Raw genomic sequence first — 18,882 nt, 5'->3', positions numbered from 1 at the left:
CAGCAAATTCCGACTTTCTTTTCTACGGCCTACAGCTCCAGTAATTTCATCTGTAAGTTTTTGGCCTCCGGCAAAGCTGATTAGGGTGCCCTTTAGAAGTTAGCCTTTGTCAGCTGCTGCTTGGAAGGCACCTCGTGCAACGCCAAGCCGTGCTTTGAAATCAGAGGTGGACCCGAGATAGCTCGAGCGACTCTCGGTCGGAGCGAAGAGCAGCACAAAACGGGCCCAGAAGGGAAGAGCGGTGACCTTTCTGAACAAGGGGAGGCAGGAGGGAGCCGTCGTGTGGAGACTCAGCTGGCTGAGGGGAAGCGGGAATCCACAGCACAAAAGCTGATTTAAATAAGCACTTCGTTCCAAAGAGCTTTGTTCTCTGCTGCCTGCGTGATAGCTGCCCTTCATCTGTGCTCAACGGCAGTACCTGGCAGGTGTCATCGGGGCTGAGAAGGCTCCTGCCCCGTTTACCTTCACGAAGAGATGAGCAATCTGAGCGAAAGTGTCAGAGCTCTATTGCTATGCCAACTGTTAAGTTTTTCCTTTTCATTGGACCCAGCCTGTAAGCTGACAGATTGCCTGAGATGGGTTTAGACAGCATCTCGGTTCGAAAGCCATTCTCACAACCTTTGTTAAAAAATGCAAAGCTGCTGTCAGCGGATCTGTGTACAAACCCTGCCATTTCCATGAGATATGTGAGAGCTAAAGCACTACTCCATTTCAAGTAAATCCAGAATCAGAATTGTTTTTGTGATGGTATTTTTTTTTTCTCATTTTAATCCTTAGCTACTCCAGGCACTGAGGTACATTTATTTTAAGGGGACTTGTTAACACTATAGCAGCCATACATGACTTGCTTACATTCAGACTAGCAAGCATGAGTTTATTGGGGTCCGTGGCAGGGCTCTTGGGTCTTATTGTAATGCAAACAAAAAATTAAACTGGCAGTCGTTGCTGCTTGAAGGTGAAAGGCACCTTTCAACTCTGTAAGAGAAATCCAGAGTGCTCATCACTCCAGGTTTCAGAGATCTTTTGCTCTAGCCTTACTTGCTAGTTCAAGCATTTAAAAGTTGTGAGGACAACAGAAGAACCTGGCTTTTGGTTCTCCAAAACCTTTTTTTCCTGTGAGTTTCATTTCAATATCCAGCAGTTCAGAGGTTGAGTTTGGTGGTAGCAAAAAGGGCAGGGAGAGGTTGGGAAAGAAACAAGTTAACCAAGCCAGGGTGAAATTAGTAAGGAGGGAAGGGTGAGTGAAGCAAAGGTGAAAACTAGAGCATCCTTTTTGAAGTATGATGTCGTCCAGTCAGCTCAGCTAATGATATTACTGCTGGTCTTGTGCTTCAGCTTCACGAGGGGAAGGCTCTGAGGAAGTCACGGTAGTTTATCTTGTCTTCTCCACAAGAACACAGGTCAATCAGCTGGGGGGAAAAAAAAGCAACAGCGTAAAGACTTGGAAGAAGCTGCAAACGTATTTTTTTAGGGAGAAGTATCCAGAGGTACGCCTTATGTGACAGAGCAGAAGATCTTGTTTCCCCGTGTGGAAGAGCCTCCTACCTCAGTAGCACCACAGGTAACCTCGAGTGCTTATGGCTGACCTATGCAGGGACAAGAGCTTAAAGCGTGTGAGTTTACTCCTGATTGCCCTCTAAGTGTCACCACAGTGACAACGGAGCCACGGAAAATGAAGTGTGACCACAGACTGGCACAGGTCGCAGCAAATCCTTCAGAAACCCCGTAGAAATCCCTGCCAAAAGCGTGATGGAGGCAGCATATCCGAACGGTCACTGTTCAGTGATGTCGCTTGCTGTGTGCACACGGCATAAAGTGGAGACACAGATAATTGAGCTCGGTGACAGCCCTGCTAATGAGCCAGTTCTGGTATCCATGCCTGACCCTGCATTGTGTTACAGAGCTATAGCCTTTGTATGCTTACGGGGAAGAAAGAGGGCTTTTGTTTCTTTAATTGCATAACTAATCTCCTTCTGACACCCAGGGAGATGGAAAAGGTCTAATATCACAGTTCCTTGAAAGGATTCTTCTTCCCCTTGTCGCCTGGAGACAGATTTACTAGTGTTGTTCTTGTGTGACTGACAGCTGTGCTCCTCTCCGGGCCAGACAGTAGTTAACTATCTGCCGTATGCTTAATTTATCGCGCCGTCACGGTCCCAGGGGCTGTGGGCACGTTCTTATTAAGATTTCAGGAGAGAGGAGAGGAATGCTCTTAGTGTTCGGGTCCTAGGTGGGGATTCAGACACAGGGTTTGAGCCTCATTTGTCGCAGGCTCCCTGTGTGTGAGAAGGAAGGATGGTCACCACCTTGTACCTTAAATTCCTCAGGGCACTGGTTAAAGGCCTTTACTCACTGCACATTCACAGAATTAATTACCCTGCCTATGCACCTTTCTAACCACCGCTGTGATGCTCACATCTGTGGGTTAGAACATGTTTTTTTAGCAAGGGAAATACTCTCCCTGGTTTCTAGGCTTCCTTAAAGCACGAGACTGCCTTTCCTGGCCCTTAATGTATTGTATATCTCCTTATGCTAAGCAAGGATCCTTGCCAGTCATGTTCCTGGAAGCATTCTCCCTCCTCTCTGCAAGAATTTTTAGTTTCTTTCCTGTTTTTGCTCATTGTGCCCTGCAAGTCTGTTTCAGTTGGGTTAACCAACTGGTCACAGGTGGCCTGAGCTATGGGCAGCAGAGGAAGCTGGGTTGCTGTGTGAGCTGTGGGCTTGCTGAACTTCAGTGACAAATGGGCACAAACGTTATAAACTGAAAAAAAAAAAAGGATGATAGGCTGACTTCACTCAGAAGGGTCAGGCTGCCAGCTGAATGTGGAAAGGATTAGTAATGGATATGATTATTACTATTATTTTTTTTGTACTATGCTTAATTCTCAAATATTCAATTCAGCTGCTCTGAATTCACAATGTGTCTGTGCTTTCCTAAGGCTGAGCCCCCAAGCACCTCAGTGTCAACTCCTCTCAGGCCCAGGCGTGCTTAAGTCAGGACAGACACTCAGGAGCTCTGCAGTAGCCTATTCCTCATCTCCATCATGATTTACAACCTCCTCGTCTGCTTCTATCCGAGACCTGACCCAGCAGGCACCTTCAGCTTCACGTAACAGTGCAGCTGAAAACTCGGCTGCTTATGTTGGGGGCAACCCGGGTTACATTTCTTCCCTTTATTTAGCAGACATTAATCATTATCTCATCCTCTAAGAGAAGAAAGGCTCAGTCCAGCAGCTCAGAGGCCTTTCTGAATCTCACCCCGTTCTTGAAGCTGTTCCCCTTTGTAGGACAGAATAGCTGTTGGCCTAGCCTGGTTGGGCTGGTTTGTGGAAGAGCTCTTTTGGAACACCCACAGGAGGGGAATTCAACATGCACAGCACCCCTTCCTTCTAACCTTGTTAACCAGAACGGCATTGGTCGGCACGCTTAGGCTGTTGCAAAGGGATAAAAATTTTGCTTTGTCGAGGACACCAGAGCCATCCTTGTCACACCGAAGAAGCGCCTCCCGGATGCTGCTGTTGTTCAAGTAATTATGGAGCTTCAGCTCCTCCTGAACCCGCACAATTAATTCATCCAGTTCTTGCTGGCTGGACCCTAGTGCAGGGACATCACTGTAGAAGGAAAGGGAGAAGAGGATTTCATGTAAAAGCTATTTCTGGCAGCCCTACTGTGATGCTTCTGTGCTGGCTGCCCACCATGGCTGGCCAGGCTTTATTTCTGAATACACAGCAGGCTTCTGGGGTGCTTGGTTTATATGGCAAGCTCATCTCAGCTTGGACTGAGAGATGAAGCTTAGTCTTCATCTTGGACATTAGGTAAATATGTTTTACCATCTGCATGGCATTTGCTTTGTAAACCCTTTGTCTGCAATTCCTTTGGGATAAGGAGGGTTTTCTTGTATACTTCATACAGTCTGAGGAATTGCAGTGCAACTCCAGTTTCAAGCAGACCTTCTGAAATACCATGCTATGAGCTGACTCTTTGTGAAGTTATAGGATTGTTACTAGGTCACCTAAAATGGATCCAGACAGACACCTAAAAAGGGTATGTGGTCTAGGCTCTGAAAGGCCAGAGCAAACAAAAAAAAGACTCCACCGACCCTCCTCTGAGCCCACAGACAGCGTTAGCAGCACCTATTACAGATCACTGCTCCCTTCTGGAAAAAGGTGACTGCATCCATTTAGCTGAAGGTGTCTCTTCTGCTGAGACAGAACTGCCCCACAAGGTTTTGGGGCCTGTGGCAGCAGTGACATTATATTGTACACACCTCATACCCCCTGTATGTGTTCAAACACAAGATCTTGGAGCTGAATAATCAGCTGAGCAGCCATTAGACAGCAGGCTGGAGCCCATGGAGGCTGCTGGAAATCCCCTTCATTGTCAGCCCTGAGTCTCATTTAGCTCCACAACACCATCCTTTGAAGCCTACCTTTTGGCAGTCTCCTCCACCACCTGCCGTGGGCGAAAATGATCCCTCAGGGACTGCAGGGTTGCTGCAGGGAAGCGCTCTGCGTTGCTCTCCATGTAATTAAGCACGTATTCATCAGCATCAGTGATAACAAACCTGTGGCCAAACACTGTGGAAGAGGCATTAAAGCAAGCAGTGCTACCTGCCTTTCAGCATGGGTAAGTCACTTCATCAGCTAGGAGGGAGCATGTTTTCTCCCCTGCGGTTAGGGTCAGAGCTGACTGGGCTATTTGTTGCAATCCTTAGAGTGTGAAGGGTTTCACTCACCCAGAGGGAATTTTGTCGCAAGAGCAGCTGCTGAAAGCAAAGACCCCATGCCTGGGCTTAAAATGACTCCCCCATTAGCACTGGTGTGTTTCTAACATTTCAGTATTACATTTATTTTCCACACAGGATAGGTTAATGGCCTTTGTTACTGGCCGCAGTAACAAAGTTACCGGCAGAGCTTTAACCCTGTGAATCCTGGCAGCTCCCAAAACGTGAACACCTACAATGAAGAACATATCCCTTTTCCTAATTATGTCTAAGGTCCAAACAGTGACAGTAGCAGTGTTATATCCATTCACACCAGCTGGTGACCTGGAAACTCAATGCAACCAGATCTAGAAGGAGCAGATCTCTCAAATGCAGGAAGGCAAATGCACTGTCTGTGCCACAGATGACAGGTCAGGCACTGAAAACCAATGCTCAGAGCACTCCTAAGCCAGGCTGGGTCTCACCTTCAATCGTAGAACCTATGGTGAAGTCGGAGGGCCCGTAGTAGACGGCATTGTCTGTAGTAGAGCCTGGTTTGGCAATCCTGGTCTTTCCTAAGTACTTGCCCCCAATGATGCCGGAGTTACGGACTGGGGGTTCGTAGATGCTGATCATGTCATTGGAGAGGAAATAAGAGAGGATGAAACGACGCTTCCTGTCCTCGGGGTTTGGTGACTCCTAGAAGAAAGGGAGTGGCTTTGGAAAAGAACATTTGAACCAGGTTTCTTTTTTCCTGAGGAGCTCAGGACTACCATGTAACCCACTAGTAATAAGCACCCGGACTTCATAGCTTTTTTTCTAGCTGACTAAACAAGGCGGTTGATGTAGGCAAAAGCTGCAGATGCACTGACACTGGGTAACGAAGCCCTAGACAGCATTAAATACCTGAATTCCAAAGGTTGCTTGTTCTTGTTGGGCTAACAAGCAGAATTTGGGATGCAGTGACCAAATGTATTCAGTGTTTCCAGACTGAGTGATCCAAGAGAAAGGAATATCCTATATGGAATGACTCATCACTCAGAGGAATTCCAGCTGTAAAGATTACTATTGAAGTTGTATTTTTCATTCTAATGGTTGCCTGAGAGGGGCCGGTGCTGCTTGGTGCTCTTACTCACAGGAAGACACTCCCCTGACACACCAGTGGGTTTACTTGCTTAGTTTAAAAGTAAGTTGATCTTAACTCGTCAGCTGTGACCTTTAGGAACTCCTGCACAAAAGGGAAAAGAAATCAGCCCTTATTCACCCTGAGTGTTTGGAGAGGGCAGGCACCAGGCAGCACAGGAAATGCCATTGCTGCTGCTGGACGTGCCAGAGGTTCCTTGCATAAACCAGCTGCAAAGCTGGCAGAAAGGCAAAGGCCTGAATGTCGTGGGTTTTGGAAAGCGCTGTCCCCGTGCTCTGTCCCCAGCTTCTGCTCCAGCACTTTGCTGCTCTGCTAGCACAGCCCCTTGCTGGCTGCTGCAGCTGGGTCTGGCCTGGGGAAGGGCAGGTGCTGAGAACCAGCAGCAGAGAGACAGCAAGCTCACGCTTCTGGCAGCAGTCAGAGGCAGGCAGAGGCACGGTGCCCAGTTGCAATGCAGTTTCAATTAGGGCCATCTGTCACGTGCTGATGTCAGTGGGAGTTTTTCCATAAATGGCTGTGGTTTTGTAGCATGTCTGTTTTGCACTGCCTGGCCTTGTTTTTTTTTCCTACCTTTGCGTGCTTCTAATTGTCCCAGCAAGCACACAGTAACCCAGGGGCATCCCCTAAGGGTCACGAGCATTGGCTCGGGGAAATCTCGTGTCCCACCAGCACAGAAGAAAATTTGCTAGCAGCCTTGTCTGAGCAGCCTGTTTTTCCTACCCTTCTGACTCTAAAACATGACCTGATGTAACCACTATATCATCAAGGAAAACTCTTACCAGGGCCACCTGGTATCGCAGCACTTTGTGGTCGTTCTCTAGCATCTTAATTATATCTTTCCGGGGAGGCTTCGGAAACAGAGAAAAGCAGTTCTGAAGAGAGTCTTCAAGGAAGCCGTAACCATTATAGGGAGGAATTACCTGCAGCCAGAGGAGATACCAAGCAGAAACAGCTGAAACTAAGAACAAGACAATGTTTGCAAGACAGCTTATCAGAAACCATCTGTTGGGAAAGACCTCTTCTGTCACCAAGTGGCAAGAGCTGTGCCACCCTGCCCAGTAAAGAGGCTACTAGCCCAAGCATGTATTGGACTCCTTATTTATAGAAACACTTAAGAGAGCTAATAAAAGCTTAGTCAGAAAGCCAGGTAATTTCTTTGAATAAAGAGATTAATGGTATGCTGATAACTTAACCCTTCCTGTGCAGAGGAACTCAATCATCTAACTGGTTACACTGCTAATCAAAGCCCCATCAGGTTTGTGGGCTAGGCCAGCTAACACTCCGCACTATTCCTGGGTGCAGTCTGGGAGATAACGTGGGCAATGACTATCCCCAGCAAGCACTTTGGACTTAGCAACCCTTTTTTGGAGAATGAGGGAGAGTTTAGTGGTATGAGTACAGCCAGACTGTGCCAGTTAGCTTCCCAGTCAGGAAACAAACACTGACATTATTTAATTTTCTAGTATAGGCACAAGCAGAGTGCTTTCTATCACCATTAGCAAGTGTTCTGTCCTTTACAGTATTCAAAATTGACGATTTCAGAGGACTTTCACTTTTTTATGAATTATGACCATCCTTGCCTTGTCTTCCTCGAGGTACTTGCTTACAGCTTTCCTTTATGCTGAACCTCTTTACAACCTCTTGCTAAGCTGAACCTACACTTTACAACCAGAGCTTACACGCACTGCAGCTTTCCCTCCCTGCCTTTGGGAAATTGTTTACAGTACCTGGGGCACTTCCTCAGGTGGTTTCTCCTTTATCTCCACTGGCTGGAAGTCTGTGATGCCAAATTTGTCACGATAGAAGTTGCGTGTGAACTCGTCGCAATCATAGATGAAGAAATTGCGTCCAAGGAGAGTGGTGGATTTGCCAACAGCAAAATCTTTAGCTGTGTACCACTCAAGTACCTCCTGGTCAGAGATTTCCAGCACACAGCTTGGGAAGGTCTCTAAAGCACAAGGGAGCAAAAAGAAAAATAAATCATTCAGGTAGATGTTAATATTTCATTGCAAAAAGGGATACAGAAGCAAGTTGTATAAAAATCTTCAGGGAGCTGCTGGTATTGCTCTGCTTCCCCAAAGATAAAGACTCGAGTGATCATCGAAATAACTTTTATTTGGCCGAAAGCTGATGACACTTGCAGTGTTCTCATCACGGATGCTCCAGACTTGATGTATCTCTGACACAGCCTCCACATCCACACCCACCCACCCAGGCACTTTAGCACAAGCAGATGTGCTGGCTGGTCTAAACTTACTTTGCTTCTCCACAAAGGTTTTGGGCAAGCGTTGGCGTTTTATCAGTACTGGGAATGGGTCTCTGCCATCGTTGTGCTTGTGGACCTCCCGAACCTCCACTGTGTCATCTGCCAAGTAGTAATGTATGATGTAAGGCCGATTCTCACCAAACATGCTGTTGGTGTCATCCCACATGGCATAGAAGCGAAGGACCTGGGGCACAAAAAACAAACATGGGTTAGAATTACTAGCACTTTGTCCAAATTAAGTTGATTGAAATGGGTTAGGTGATTGGATTCAGCACTCTTCTCTGCCAGGAACAGAAGAACCAAGCCCTTGTTGTACTGTGGGCACTGGAATTCTTGGGCTGCTGAGGCAGCAGAGGGAAGGGCATCAGGAGCCTGGAGAGCTGAACAGGCCTGGCTTACCTTGAATGCAGCCATGAGAGAGAACAATATGGGCTAAGGCAAGAAATTTAGTTCAGGAAGTGTGAGGAAAAATGGGGGAAAAAGTGATTAAAAATTAGCAGAAAATAATTACCTGAGGTGAGCAGGGAAGTCCTCTTAATGGAGGTGATATTTCTAATGAAACTTAACAAAGTGAGATATAATTATCATCTTGACTCTTACACCTCTTTGAGGTTTCATGGCCAATTCTTTACCATTTTCATGATGAACAAGGCAGAGGGGAATGTATGGAGCTGTCCTAAGGAAGCTGCCTTCACTATAAACCCCATCTTATTTCTTACTATTGGAAATATGTTTTAACGCCACAGAAGTCAAACACTTCATCCTGCAGGGCTTCCAAGTCCATTGCCTACTGGTGCAACGCCTGCTTGGCTTTGTGAGATCATGTTGACCTAATGGCAACCTAACAAATCCAAGTGGCAGGCACTGCTTTGGGAGCGCTTCACTCAGTGGAACAGCTCAAAAGTTCCCCAAGGTGCAGCTCCTACACACACACCCCAATAACTGTCACAGGCAGAGCTGGCCCAGGCGTGACTGCATCATCCCCGTTCATATTAGAACTGCTCCTGTCTGCTAACTTCCCAAGGCAGGTGGCTTACAGCATCCCAAAAGAAAGCAAGAAAGAGATGAAGGATCTGGAGAATGGGCTCTGCAGTCCAAAGAGAAACCGTTCACAAGGCACAAAGTTGAGCAAAAAAAAAAGATTTTGTTTCTCACTAACACCAAGAAAGGAGCAAATCTGGAGTCTGTGCAGTGGACTGGAGTTGTTTAGAATGATTAAAATTGCAGGCACTCACAAGACCCAAGTTTCTATGACACATGTAGACTATAACTTGTGTAATTGCTGCCAGCACACTCACCTGCTTGTCGTAAGTCAGAAACTGCTTCAGTTGGTCAAAGTCTGATGGTGTGATGTACATGCACAGGGGCATCCGACGCATTTCTGTGTAAGGATCAAAAACCATTTTCTCTGGCTGGTTCAGTTCAATTCCTTGGCTCTCCAGGAACGCCTAGGAAAGTCATCTGAGGTATTAGTTGCTGCCACAAATTCTGATGATACAAAGTGACTAGCGATAGGTGACTTTGCCTTTACAACACGCAGGGAAGTCCTGCCCTCAATGTCCTAAGTCAGTTTTTACTTAAGCACCATCTTCCTTGGCCTTGGGGCTTTAAATAGAGGATAACAGTTGGGTTGGTCTCTTTTATGTAAAACAAAAAGATTAAGTTAATGCATAACCATGAATGTAGTTGGTCTAAATTTGCAAAAGACCCAGGGTTCTCCATTCCATCAGACAATGGAAGTTAGTGCAACCCGTACCAGTGGCCCCTGTGGCCAGGAAGATGTGTATCCAGAGTAACAGTTTTAGCTCCTTTTCCAGGAGGAGCACTTTTCCCACAGAAGAACAATCTGTTTGTTTATAAAGGGCTTTTTGGCTTACCTTGGATGCATAAACAAACTCTAGGGCATTGCTTGTGCACTCACCTCTGTCACTTAAAACAACCTCTGAAGTCACTGGACTTCTTCCCTGTTTGGCTTTGGGAAGTGGCCCATGAAAATATTCACCCCAGAAAGCACCTGTGCAAACATCTCCAACAGACTTGTGAGATCACCCTGAAAACTCACAAGGCAGGTTCACATTTTCAGACTCTTCTGGTCTAGAGGATGCCAATTAATGATAAAATTGACCAGAGACTTTGAGATGTAGACCCACGTAGCTCATTTCACGTTTTCCATCAAGCAACCAAGATTAACAGGTGAGCCAGCTCTTCATCTGATGTCAACTGACTTTAACGGCCATCCAGCTCCAGCAGAGTAGGCCCCACATGCTCCTGACAGATATATATTAATATATTACACACGATTGGGAACATTCCTGGACACTGAGGCCAACTGGCAAGGAATAACCCTCATCTAAACTCTCTCAGCCTCCGGGATGAGCTGGCTGCACGCAATTCATCTATTGAGAAGGGTCCCCGGAGCATTCTAACTCCTGGATTGTTCCTGGGAAGTGCTTGGAAGAACAGTGGTTAGCCAGGGCCCAGATTACACTGGGGACAAACTAAGAGTATACCAGTACATTGGTATTTGTTGTTTTTGTTAATGCATTGTTATTATTTAATTTACTGGTACAGAAATAGCCTGAAATAGAAAAGTAAGCAATGAGTAAGCGCTCTTAGGTCAGTTTGTACCACGATTCTCAATCCACTGACCATGAGTGCTCTTCTGGGCTGGCTGTGGATCAACGCAGAGTTACTGACAGCATTCCCTTGCCCTGTTCTTACCAAAGGAGTATGAAGCTGGAAAAGAGCTAAGATCAGTAATTTCCCTTTCATATATGCAAAATGGTTCATTAGGACTCCAAGCAGTTAAACTGTTGTACACAGAGAAATGAACTCAGACCAATCCTGCTAACACAGAAATGAAAAAAAATGAAAAAAGTTTTTGCTGTACCATATCTGGAGGACAGAGCATGGAGTCAAAGCAGCAAAAATACTGGGCAGTTACTGTGCCCTCAGCAAGTATCATACCCCAAACTACCTATTGATCTACAGAAAGAAGTCTCCACAGAACACAAAACGAAAGATCTCAAGCCACCTCAGTGTGAAAGCTGCAGGTGCAGGCTACTGGGACTCTAACAGCTCTTGCCACCTGTAACTCCTGGGGTTCTTCGTGTCAGTATTCTCTGTACCAGCAACACACCTGGGTGAACGGGTCACAGTCGACTATGTGGTACGTCCTGCCATACATGGTGATGTCCATGCCTCGATTCAGGTCCTTCCAGTGGTAATGCTCCCCACGGTCATTCTTGGGCACGCGATGGCGTCTGATAAGTTTGCCTTGAGGGATACCAGAGTTCTTCACAACCGGCTCTATGACACATATGCTGTCGTCTTCCAGGTAGTAATAGATACCCACTTGGCGAATACGGTAATGCTCTTCTGTAGAGAGAGGAACATCTTCCTGGAAATAGGCATCGAACTTCAAAATCTGTTGTTTGGGACAACATCCCGAAGGGAGAGAGAAAGAAACAACTTGAACATCATCATTAGTCCGAATAGTTTATTTGTAATGTGCTTCGACAGTGCAAAATTACTGGACTGTAATCTATAAAATCATCAGAGCCTACTGTAGCCTAATCTGTGACTAATGGTGGAGGCATCATGAGGGATTTTATCAGCATTTGTCTTTTATTGGTTTGGTAGGCATGAGACACTTGTAATAAATGCAGTCCTTTCCCTCTTCCTTTGATCACCTGCTGTTTTACCTCCTGCCAGGTGCTTGGTTGCTGCCAGTAATCTCGTTTACTAACACACCTGAATTTCTTTAATAGTCAGCCTCCTTAAACCAGGGTCTACAAAGCTACCTGGTGATTTTTAGTTGAGTTTCACCACATCTGTGGACCTTAGGAGCTGCATGGCTCAGGAACTCATATCCATGAAGAGCCAGTGTGTGCTGGAGAAACAAGGAGACAAATCAGGGCCAAGAGAAAACGCATGCTGCATACCCTGCCAAAAGCCAGTTGCTCACAGTTCCTGTGCATGAAGAAAGCACAAGTATTCCCTCCAAGCACATTCACTGCCCCTAAGAGGATGTAGGTGGCTAATCAAGCCTTGCACGCCCAGCCTACGTCAGCCCACAGAGCTAGGTAAGCAAGTGGCTGCTCCTCTGGCCTGAATGAAGGGGCCATGAAGTGTCTGACAGATTAAATGGCAACATCTACGTGACTCTGAAAGAATGGCCTCTGAAGCAGTAATTAACACAGCACATCTGTTCCCCAGGCTGTCTCACAGATGGGCTGAGGGTTGGCTGCAGGCTGCCTGGCAGCGTGCAACTCCTGGGGTGTGCTCAGGACTGCCGAGCCCTGCACACGCTGCAGGGACTGCTCTGCCTGGGGCTGCACACGCCCTCGTGCAGCCTGAGCAACGTTGAAAATCGAAGGTCAGCTCAGGACTGCTCCGGGCAGACACACAGCCACCTCCTAGGCTGATAGGATCACCAGGATGCAATGCAGGAAGTACTAACGGGGCAGCGCAGGCTCTAACACGCTGCGGTGACAAGCACGAGCATAAATAGATAGACCACAGCCAGACAGTATGCGAGCACTCCACTGCAGAGTGACTTTTACAGTCTAAGCCTGGTTGCAACCTCACTATAGCTCTGGAAATGCAGAAGGGCAGGCTGGCTTTTACAGAGCAACGGTTATAAACGGAAGCTTTTCAGAGTTAATCAAACTTCTTTTCAAACTCCTGCTGGAAATGCTCCGGCGTAACTCGTGGGGAATGTCTTACATCGTGTACGTATTATAATCCTCCTCCTGAGCAAAGAAAGCCTCTTTCAGACTGGGGTTCAGCTGTCTCTGACTAAGGGCAATGGCATCTGAAAACTGTTGTACGCTGTCCCATGAACCCTGGAGCTGACTGTTTATGTCTCCGAGCTCGGCCAGCTGATATTCCTGGAATAAGCTTCTTTCTACCTTTTTGTCAAAAGCCACGTGCGCTGGAATGAAGCCCGAAGGAGGAGCCTGCCTGGCTTGCCCGTAGGTCAGCGTGGGTCTCGTGTTGGATAATTCATCTAATTCAGCCTGCGAAAGCTGATTCACGTACAGTCGCTCCCCGCCGATCCCCACTGTTGGCAGCCGGGAAAAGGCAAAGCCATTTTTGTAGCCCAGGGTCTGCGAGCGATGAAAGGATGTTTTCTGGGGAAGAAAAACCAGATGTTAAAACACTACACGCACTCAGCAGAGACAGCTACTGAAAGCATGGAGAAACAGTACGAGTCGGACACCCAGAATGCCTCCACGGCGTTTTATTATAACCTACTGCAGCAGTAAATTACAATCAAATTTTATGCTTAGATCAAAAAGGCTAAAAAAAAAAAAAAAAAAAAACAGTGACCGGAGGAACACAGAAGCAGAGTGATCTCAAATCTAGCTCTGGTGCAGACTTACCACAAGCCTCGGTGTCCAGAATGGGGTGACAGCACTTTGTCTGCCCTAGTATTTGCCTCACTAACTCTTTGCTCCCTTCTCTGTGTTCCTGCAGTACAGAGCACCAAGGGACCTCACTGTTATGCACCTGCTGCGTTTTCTGTTGATATTTTTTCGAAACTCTCCTGGGGATGATATTCAGAGGGTTTTCCTTGCTGCGTTGAGTCCAGGCGTGTCGTGCTCACAGAACTGCAGTCGTGAAACACACCGAACCTACCACATCCCTCCACAGCCTGTGCAAAGGTCCACACACGAAAAAAGCCACAGCTTCAGGCCCTGTAGCCGATTCGTGAGGCCTGATAAGACAAACGGAATTAATTCTGTCTGTGAGCACTGAATAACATTGTCTGTAGGATTCACCTGATATTTTTTGTTTTGATGGTTTCTTCTTGGTGAACAGCTCTTCACCTGTCTTTGCTCCCTACTTCACACCAGCTCCTGAGCTGTTCTTGAAGCTAAATCATTCTCCAGATGGCACAGGGAGGTCCCTGCTTTGCTCACAGATGCACAAGAGAATATCAGAGCTGAAAACACGATGGGATCTCTGCCTGCCCAGTCGTGTTCTTCACTGCTGAAGATGAAGATCAGACGCGAGTCCACCCACAGACCACAACTGGAACCTCACCTGCAATCCCAAAACCGTCTGAAACAGCGCACGGCTGGCTGCTCCCAGCAGGCTTTCAGCACTCAGTGTTCCAGGGAAAACAGGAGAAACTGTGAGTCCCTGATAATAAAGCCTCTGGCTTTACCTTGAGTTTTGCCAAATAAAACAGAACTGCAGGCATTTCTAGATTTTCTTCAGCTCCTTTTCCAGACCCAGACGTGCGATCTGTCCAACCCCGGGCACGTGAACTACTTCTCCTCCTCCCCCTCTCTGCCCCTCATGGTTAAGCCTCTAATCTTATTCGTACCTTCCAGGCCCCACTTGAATTTCAAGTAACTGCCTCTTTTCTCTCCGAACTGGTGCTGTGCATCTCGCAATGCTGTGGGCAGAGCAGTTAGGAAAACAGGTTCGGGGGAAAACAAGAGAATTTACTGAAGACGTGGTAACTGAGTGCTTTATAAACATGAGCCCTGCCACAGGATTGCCATTTCCTCCCGGTAACTAAGTGCCTTTATGCAGGGAAAGCTGTGGGGAAAACATTCATGGGAAAACCAAGAAGTTTGGCCTTAAACTGGGCAACGGAGGTGTTTGTCAGAGGCAGAGGGGCTTTTAAGGGCCACAGCTGACTAAAGAAACCCTCCCGTGAATGAATAAGGCTCCCAGGTCGCCAGGCCAGCCTGCATCTGGCAGTATCAGGTAACTAACGTAACTTTGAAAGGGAAAGCCCAGAATGTAAACTCCTAATCTCAGTCACTGCCGGTCCCTATCTGAGAAAATCAGCTGAATTAAGTCCTTGGCTAAGTCTATAAAGCCTCACACAAATGCTGCTTCCCCTGCTGGTGTCTCTGTGCGCAGACACACACACACAAAGCTCTAACTAACCACAGCCTCACTCAAACACAAAGATTTTCTTCTGCACATCTCAAAAATTCATTGGAAAACAAGAATCACGACACTCATTTTATAGACTGGCAAGGGGAGTTGATTTCACTCGCTCAGGCTCGTCCTGAGGAGCAGTGCAAAGCCATTTCTGGAGCCTGGATCCCCTTAAAACATTACAAATTATTTCAGAGCACCTGAAGTGTTGAACTACCTGCTCTGTTAAGTCCTGCGGGTGTTTCCTACAGGCTGATGTCAGCACAGCCCTTCACGTGACTAAAGCAGGCAGCATTTTACCGATAGAGGAAATAATATTTTGCTAGGAGCAGAGATTTGCACTGTAAATTTCCAACCCAAGCATGCGAATAACGCAGAGATAACCTCTAGAGCTGCCTGATTGAGAGTGTTTGTTACGAGTAACTGACTCCACTTACTGTTAAAGAACTCATCACTGACTTAGAAACCAGTTCGACTGTGCTGGAGGGCACCACGGGGACTGCACAGCGACAGCGTGTCCCGGGCTAATCCACACACAGGCAGAAGAAATAAAAGAGAGCAGTTAAGAGTTATGGAAGTTTCTGTCATGAGGGCACCTGGGAAATACTGCAGCCTCCTCCAGAAATAACCTTGTGGTGGCAGGGGATGGAAGGGAAGCGACCTAGGGAAGCGTCAGAAGCTGTTGAAGTGCAGAGTCTGGAAGGGTCGGTGTTCAACAGGAGCATCCAGGACCAGGAGTGCCACCTCCAGGCATCTCCCTCCTTTTTTTTTTTTTTTAATTTTTCAGTGGAGCACATCCATGACAAAGGTTTCCACGTATGAGGTTCCTTATCCTGCAATATCAGAGCACGCTGGAGCCCTGCCAGGGAATTTAAATGTCTTGGGAGAGTTAAGGGGACAAAAAAGGGGACAAATAGGCCTCACTTGAGTACTGAGCTCTCTGGAAATGGGATATTAAGCCCATCCTCAGAGATATGAAGCTCCAGGGGAACATTGGGCATGCCCTGGTATATCAGCTCCCTGCTGAAGTTTGGGAGCATTGCTTCTGAGGGAGGCACTCCAGAAAATTCAAAGATAGTGGATTCTCATCTGAAGATGAGTAATGGCATCAAGACTCAATATATTAGCTCCCTGGGGAGAAGGAAACTCCAAATCAGTACTGGAAGGAGCCCAGGGAGTATCAGTTTTCTTCTGTGCTACTGCTTTCACAAGAGGTTATCGGGATGGTTTGGGGTTATCAGAACCTCAGCACGTGGATCATTGGGAATGGGGAAAAGGAAAGGTTGCTTCTTTGCCTAGATGTTAATTCAAGGAGTTTGGGCACAGCTGAGTGGGTCTCGCTTCCTTGGGAGGATCCTGGGGGCTGTGATGGCATCAGCTCTGCACAGGGATCCCAGTTCTCTAACAGAATATCGGATTCTCGGGTTCCTGAGCATCCCTATGGTTTGATTAAGTTCTCCAGGGGATACAGAGAAGGCATTTGTGGAAGTTATCAGGTGCCTGGTGAGTAGCAGGTCTTGAGATGGGGCAGAGAAGCAGCAGTTTTCCCAGGGGGTTCAAGTTTATAAAGTGACTTTGGGGGAACCCCTTCCCTTGGGGTATCACATGAATGTGATATGGGAAGGGAAACCTCACTCTCCAAAGCTACCAGGACAATTTCAGGGGTATCAGATGGGTGCAAGATGCAATGGGTTCCTCGGGGATGAGTTTAAGAGTACCAAATCCCTTGTAGGGTGGGCTCAGGGATACCCAGCTCCTTGGGAACAGGCTTGAAATCGCACTGGGGGCACTTGGGGAGCGCCAGATCTCCTGCGGGCGACCTCAGGGGTACCAGGTGGGGTCAGAGAGTTCAGGCCCCAAGGAGTGAGGTCGGCAGCTCTCTGTTGGCTTTGGGAAACACCAGGACACGGACGTTTGGTGCGTGATAGGTCCCTTGGGCAGCATCAGGAGAGCTCAGAGGGCACCAGGTCCCTTGGGTGCCATCTTGGTGGGTGTTACCTCAGCGGGAGTCACCTCGGTGGGTACCCCCAAAGGGTGTCCAGTGCGTTTGCAGTCTCCCCAACTCCCCAGGCATGGACTGACAGGACTCCAGTGAACTGGGGACCTACCACAGCCCTTGGGGGAATCAGCGGGCGGTCTGTGGGAACAGTGGGTTCCCTGGGATTGGGCTCCGGGCAGGGGTAACATGTCCCCTGGAGGGACAGCGGGTAGATGTGGGGACAGCAGCGCTGCCAGGGAGCCAGGGGAGGGCCTGAGGGGGTCCCTGAGGGAGTCCCTGAGGGGGGAGGGGGCGTTTACCCCCTAGGCCAGGCCGCTGTCGAAGGGGGAGGCGTCCCAGGAGGACGGGAGCAGAAGCACGGACGCCGGGGGCCCCGGGGAAGCGTGCTACCAGGCGGCTGTGCTCACCGTGGGGTCCCTGAAGGCGCAGCCCGGCAGGAAGGGCAGCGCCGGGCCCCGCTCCGAGCTCATGGCGGCGGCCGCGCTCCTTCCCCTGAGGGCGACGCCGTCTCCATGGCAACCGCCGGGCCCCGCCGCCCACTGCGCATGCGCCCGCCCTCGGAGCGCGCATGCGCGCTGGGCGACGGAGCGCGGTTGCCATGGCAACGGGCGGGCCCGCGGCCTTGGCTGCGGCCCTGGGAGGCCTCGGGGCCCCTCGGGTGTTGCCTTGTGGGAGCCCTCATGGCACAGCTGGGGCTGACACCCCCCTGTTAAAATGTCCCCAAAGGGTGGTGGGAGCCCAGCCTTCCCCTCTGGGGGTTGTGCATTGTGTGGAGCCCAGGGAGAGAAGGGGTTTGGGGGGGCAAATCCACGCCCAGAGTGCTCAAAGTACTTCAGCAGAAGCGCTTGTGGTGATTTATGATGTGTATAGTGTGTGTATTAGCAGCCGGTCGTAGCACTGACATCATTCCCCTCTTCTCTGCGTGGTTTTTTCTCTCCAGAAAGAAGAAAAAAACAAAAAACAACCAAACCAAACCAAAACAAACAAAACAACAAAACAAAACAAACAAAAAACACAGGAGGGTCACCAAGAAGAAAGTTGCTGGGCAAATTCACTGCTGAGTGTAACAGATAAAAAGAAAGCCAAATCAGTCACCACGGATTATTATTATTTTTTGATATTTCTTTTCCTTGGTGTCTATCATCGGTGTCCAAGGCAGACCAGGCTGCGATTCAAGGGCAGGCAGTGGGATCAGGGAGTTTTGTAAGCAGAAGTCAAGCGGAGAGGAACGCAGTCTGAGCGTGCTGTGGGAGAGGGAAGAAAAGCAGGCAGTGAGAGATAAAGAATGGGTCTGATGAGCCTGGAAAGGAAAATAATAGACTGAAGGCCAAGCAGGGCTGAAAGAACAGGGTCAGAGACAGCAAGCAGCCAGCGTGGCTATGGACTCGGATGAGGGTGCTGAGACCCAGGCGTCTCTCCAATTTCTCCTGGTGTTGTCCCCCACTTTGCATGGGAGGGGGACTAAAGCAAAGAGAGGCCATCACAAAGGGGGATTTGAGGCTCTAGACATGAGCAGGGAGAGGATTAGGACACTTTAGTCCCCCCAAGTACATTCCCCCTGAGTAAACACTCAGGGGAGATGGGAATGAAGAAATGACAACTGAGCAAAGCCATGGCAGAAGTGAATACTTTGTTAGAAATAGTGACCATAAAGCAGGAGACAGGAGAAATGGGGAATAAAGAATTGAACTGAGAACATCTTGATTCAGCTGCATCTTTGACACCCATCTCTGCTTCTGTTACAGGCGACTCAGACTTGCAAAGGTTAAGGCAAGCCTCTAGCCTCCTACATCCCTACAGCGCTTCTCCTAAAAAGGAAAAGGATCAGTGTTTCCTATAGCAAGATTTCCTAGCTCTTATCTACT

At 48.2% G+C, this 18,882-nt stretch overlaps 1 protein-coding gene across 2 annotated transcripts; it reads right to left on the bottom strand.

The window, feature by feature from the left end:
- Window positions 1-751: 751 nt before the first annotated feature.
- EFHC1 (EF-hand domain containing 1) lies at window positions 752-17,504 on the bottom strand. Of its 2 annotated transcripts, XM_032185859.1 has the most exons (11): window positions 17,425-17,504; window positions 13,026-13,247; window positions 11,252-11,539; window positions 9,411-9,560; window positions 8,104-8,296; window positions 7,574-7,794; window positions 6,626-6,766; window positions 5,188-5,401; window positions 4,430-4,577; window positions 3,395-3,611; window positions 752-1,409 (listed from the first exon to the last, which is right to left on the bottom strand). In XM_032185859.1, exons 1-11 carry the CDS (start codon window positions 17,485-17,487, stop codon window positions 1,338-1,340), a joined length of 1,929 nt encoding a protein of 642 aa, XP_032041750.1. In that variant the 5' UTR covers window positions 17,488-17,504; the 3' UTR covers window positions 752-1,337. The 2 variants fall into 2 exon arrangements, with proteins under 2 accessions (XP_032041750.1, XP_032041751.1); XM_032185860.1 differs by lacking the exon at window positions 9,411-9,560.
- Window positions 17,505-18,882: the final 1,378 nt, after the last annotated feature.

This window comes from Aythya fuligula, chromosome 3, assembly GCF_009819795.1.
Source record: "Aythya fuligula isolate bAytFul2 chromosome 3, bAytFul2.pri, whole genome shotgun sequence".
Classification (NCBI taxonomy): domain Eukaryota; kingdom Metazoa; phylum Chordata; class Aves; order Anseriformes; family Anatidae; genus Aythya; species Aythya fuligula.
This window is presented reverse-complemented; position numbering and strand designations above follow the sequence as displayed.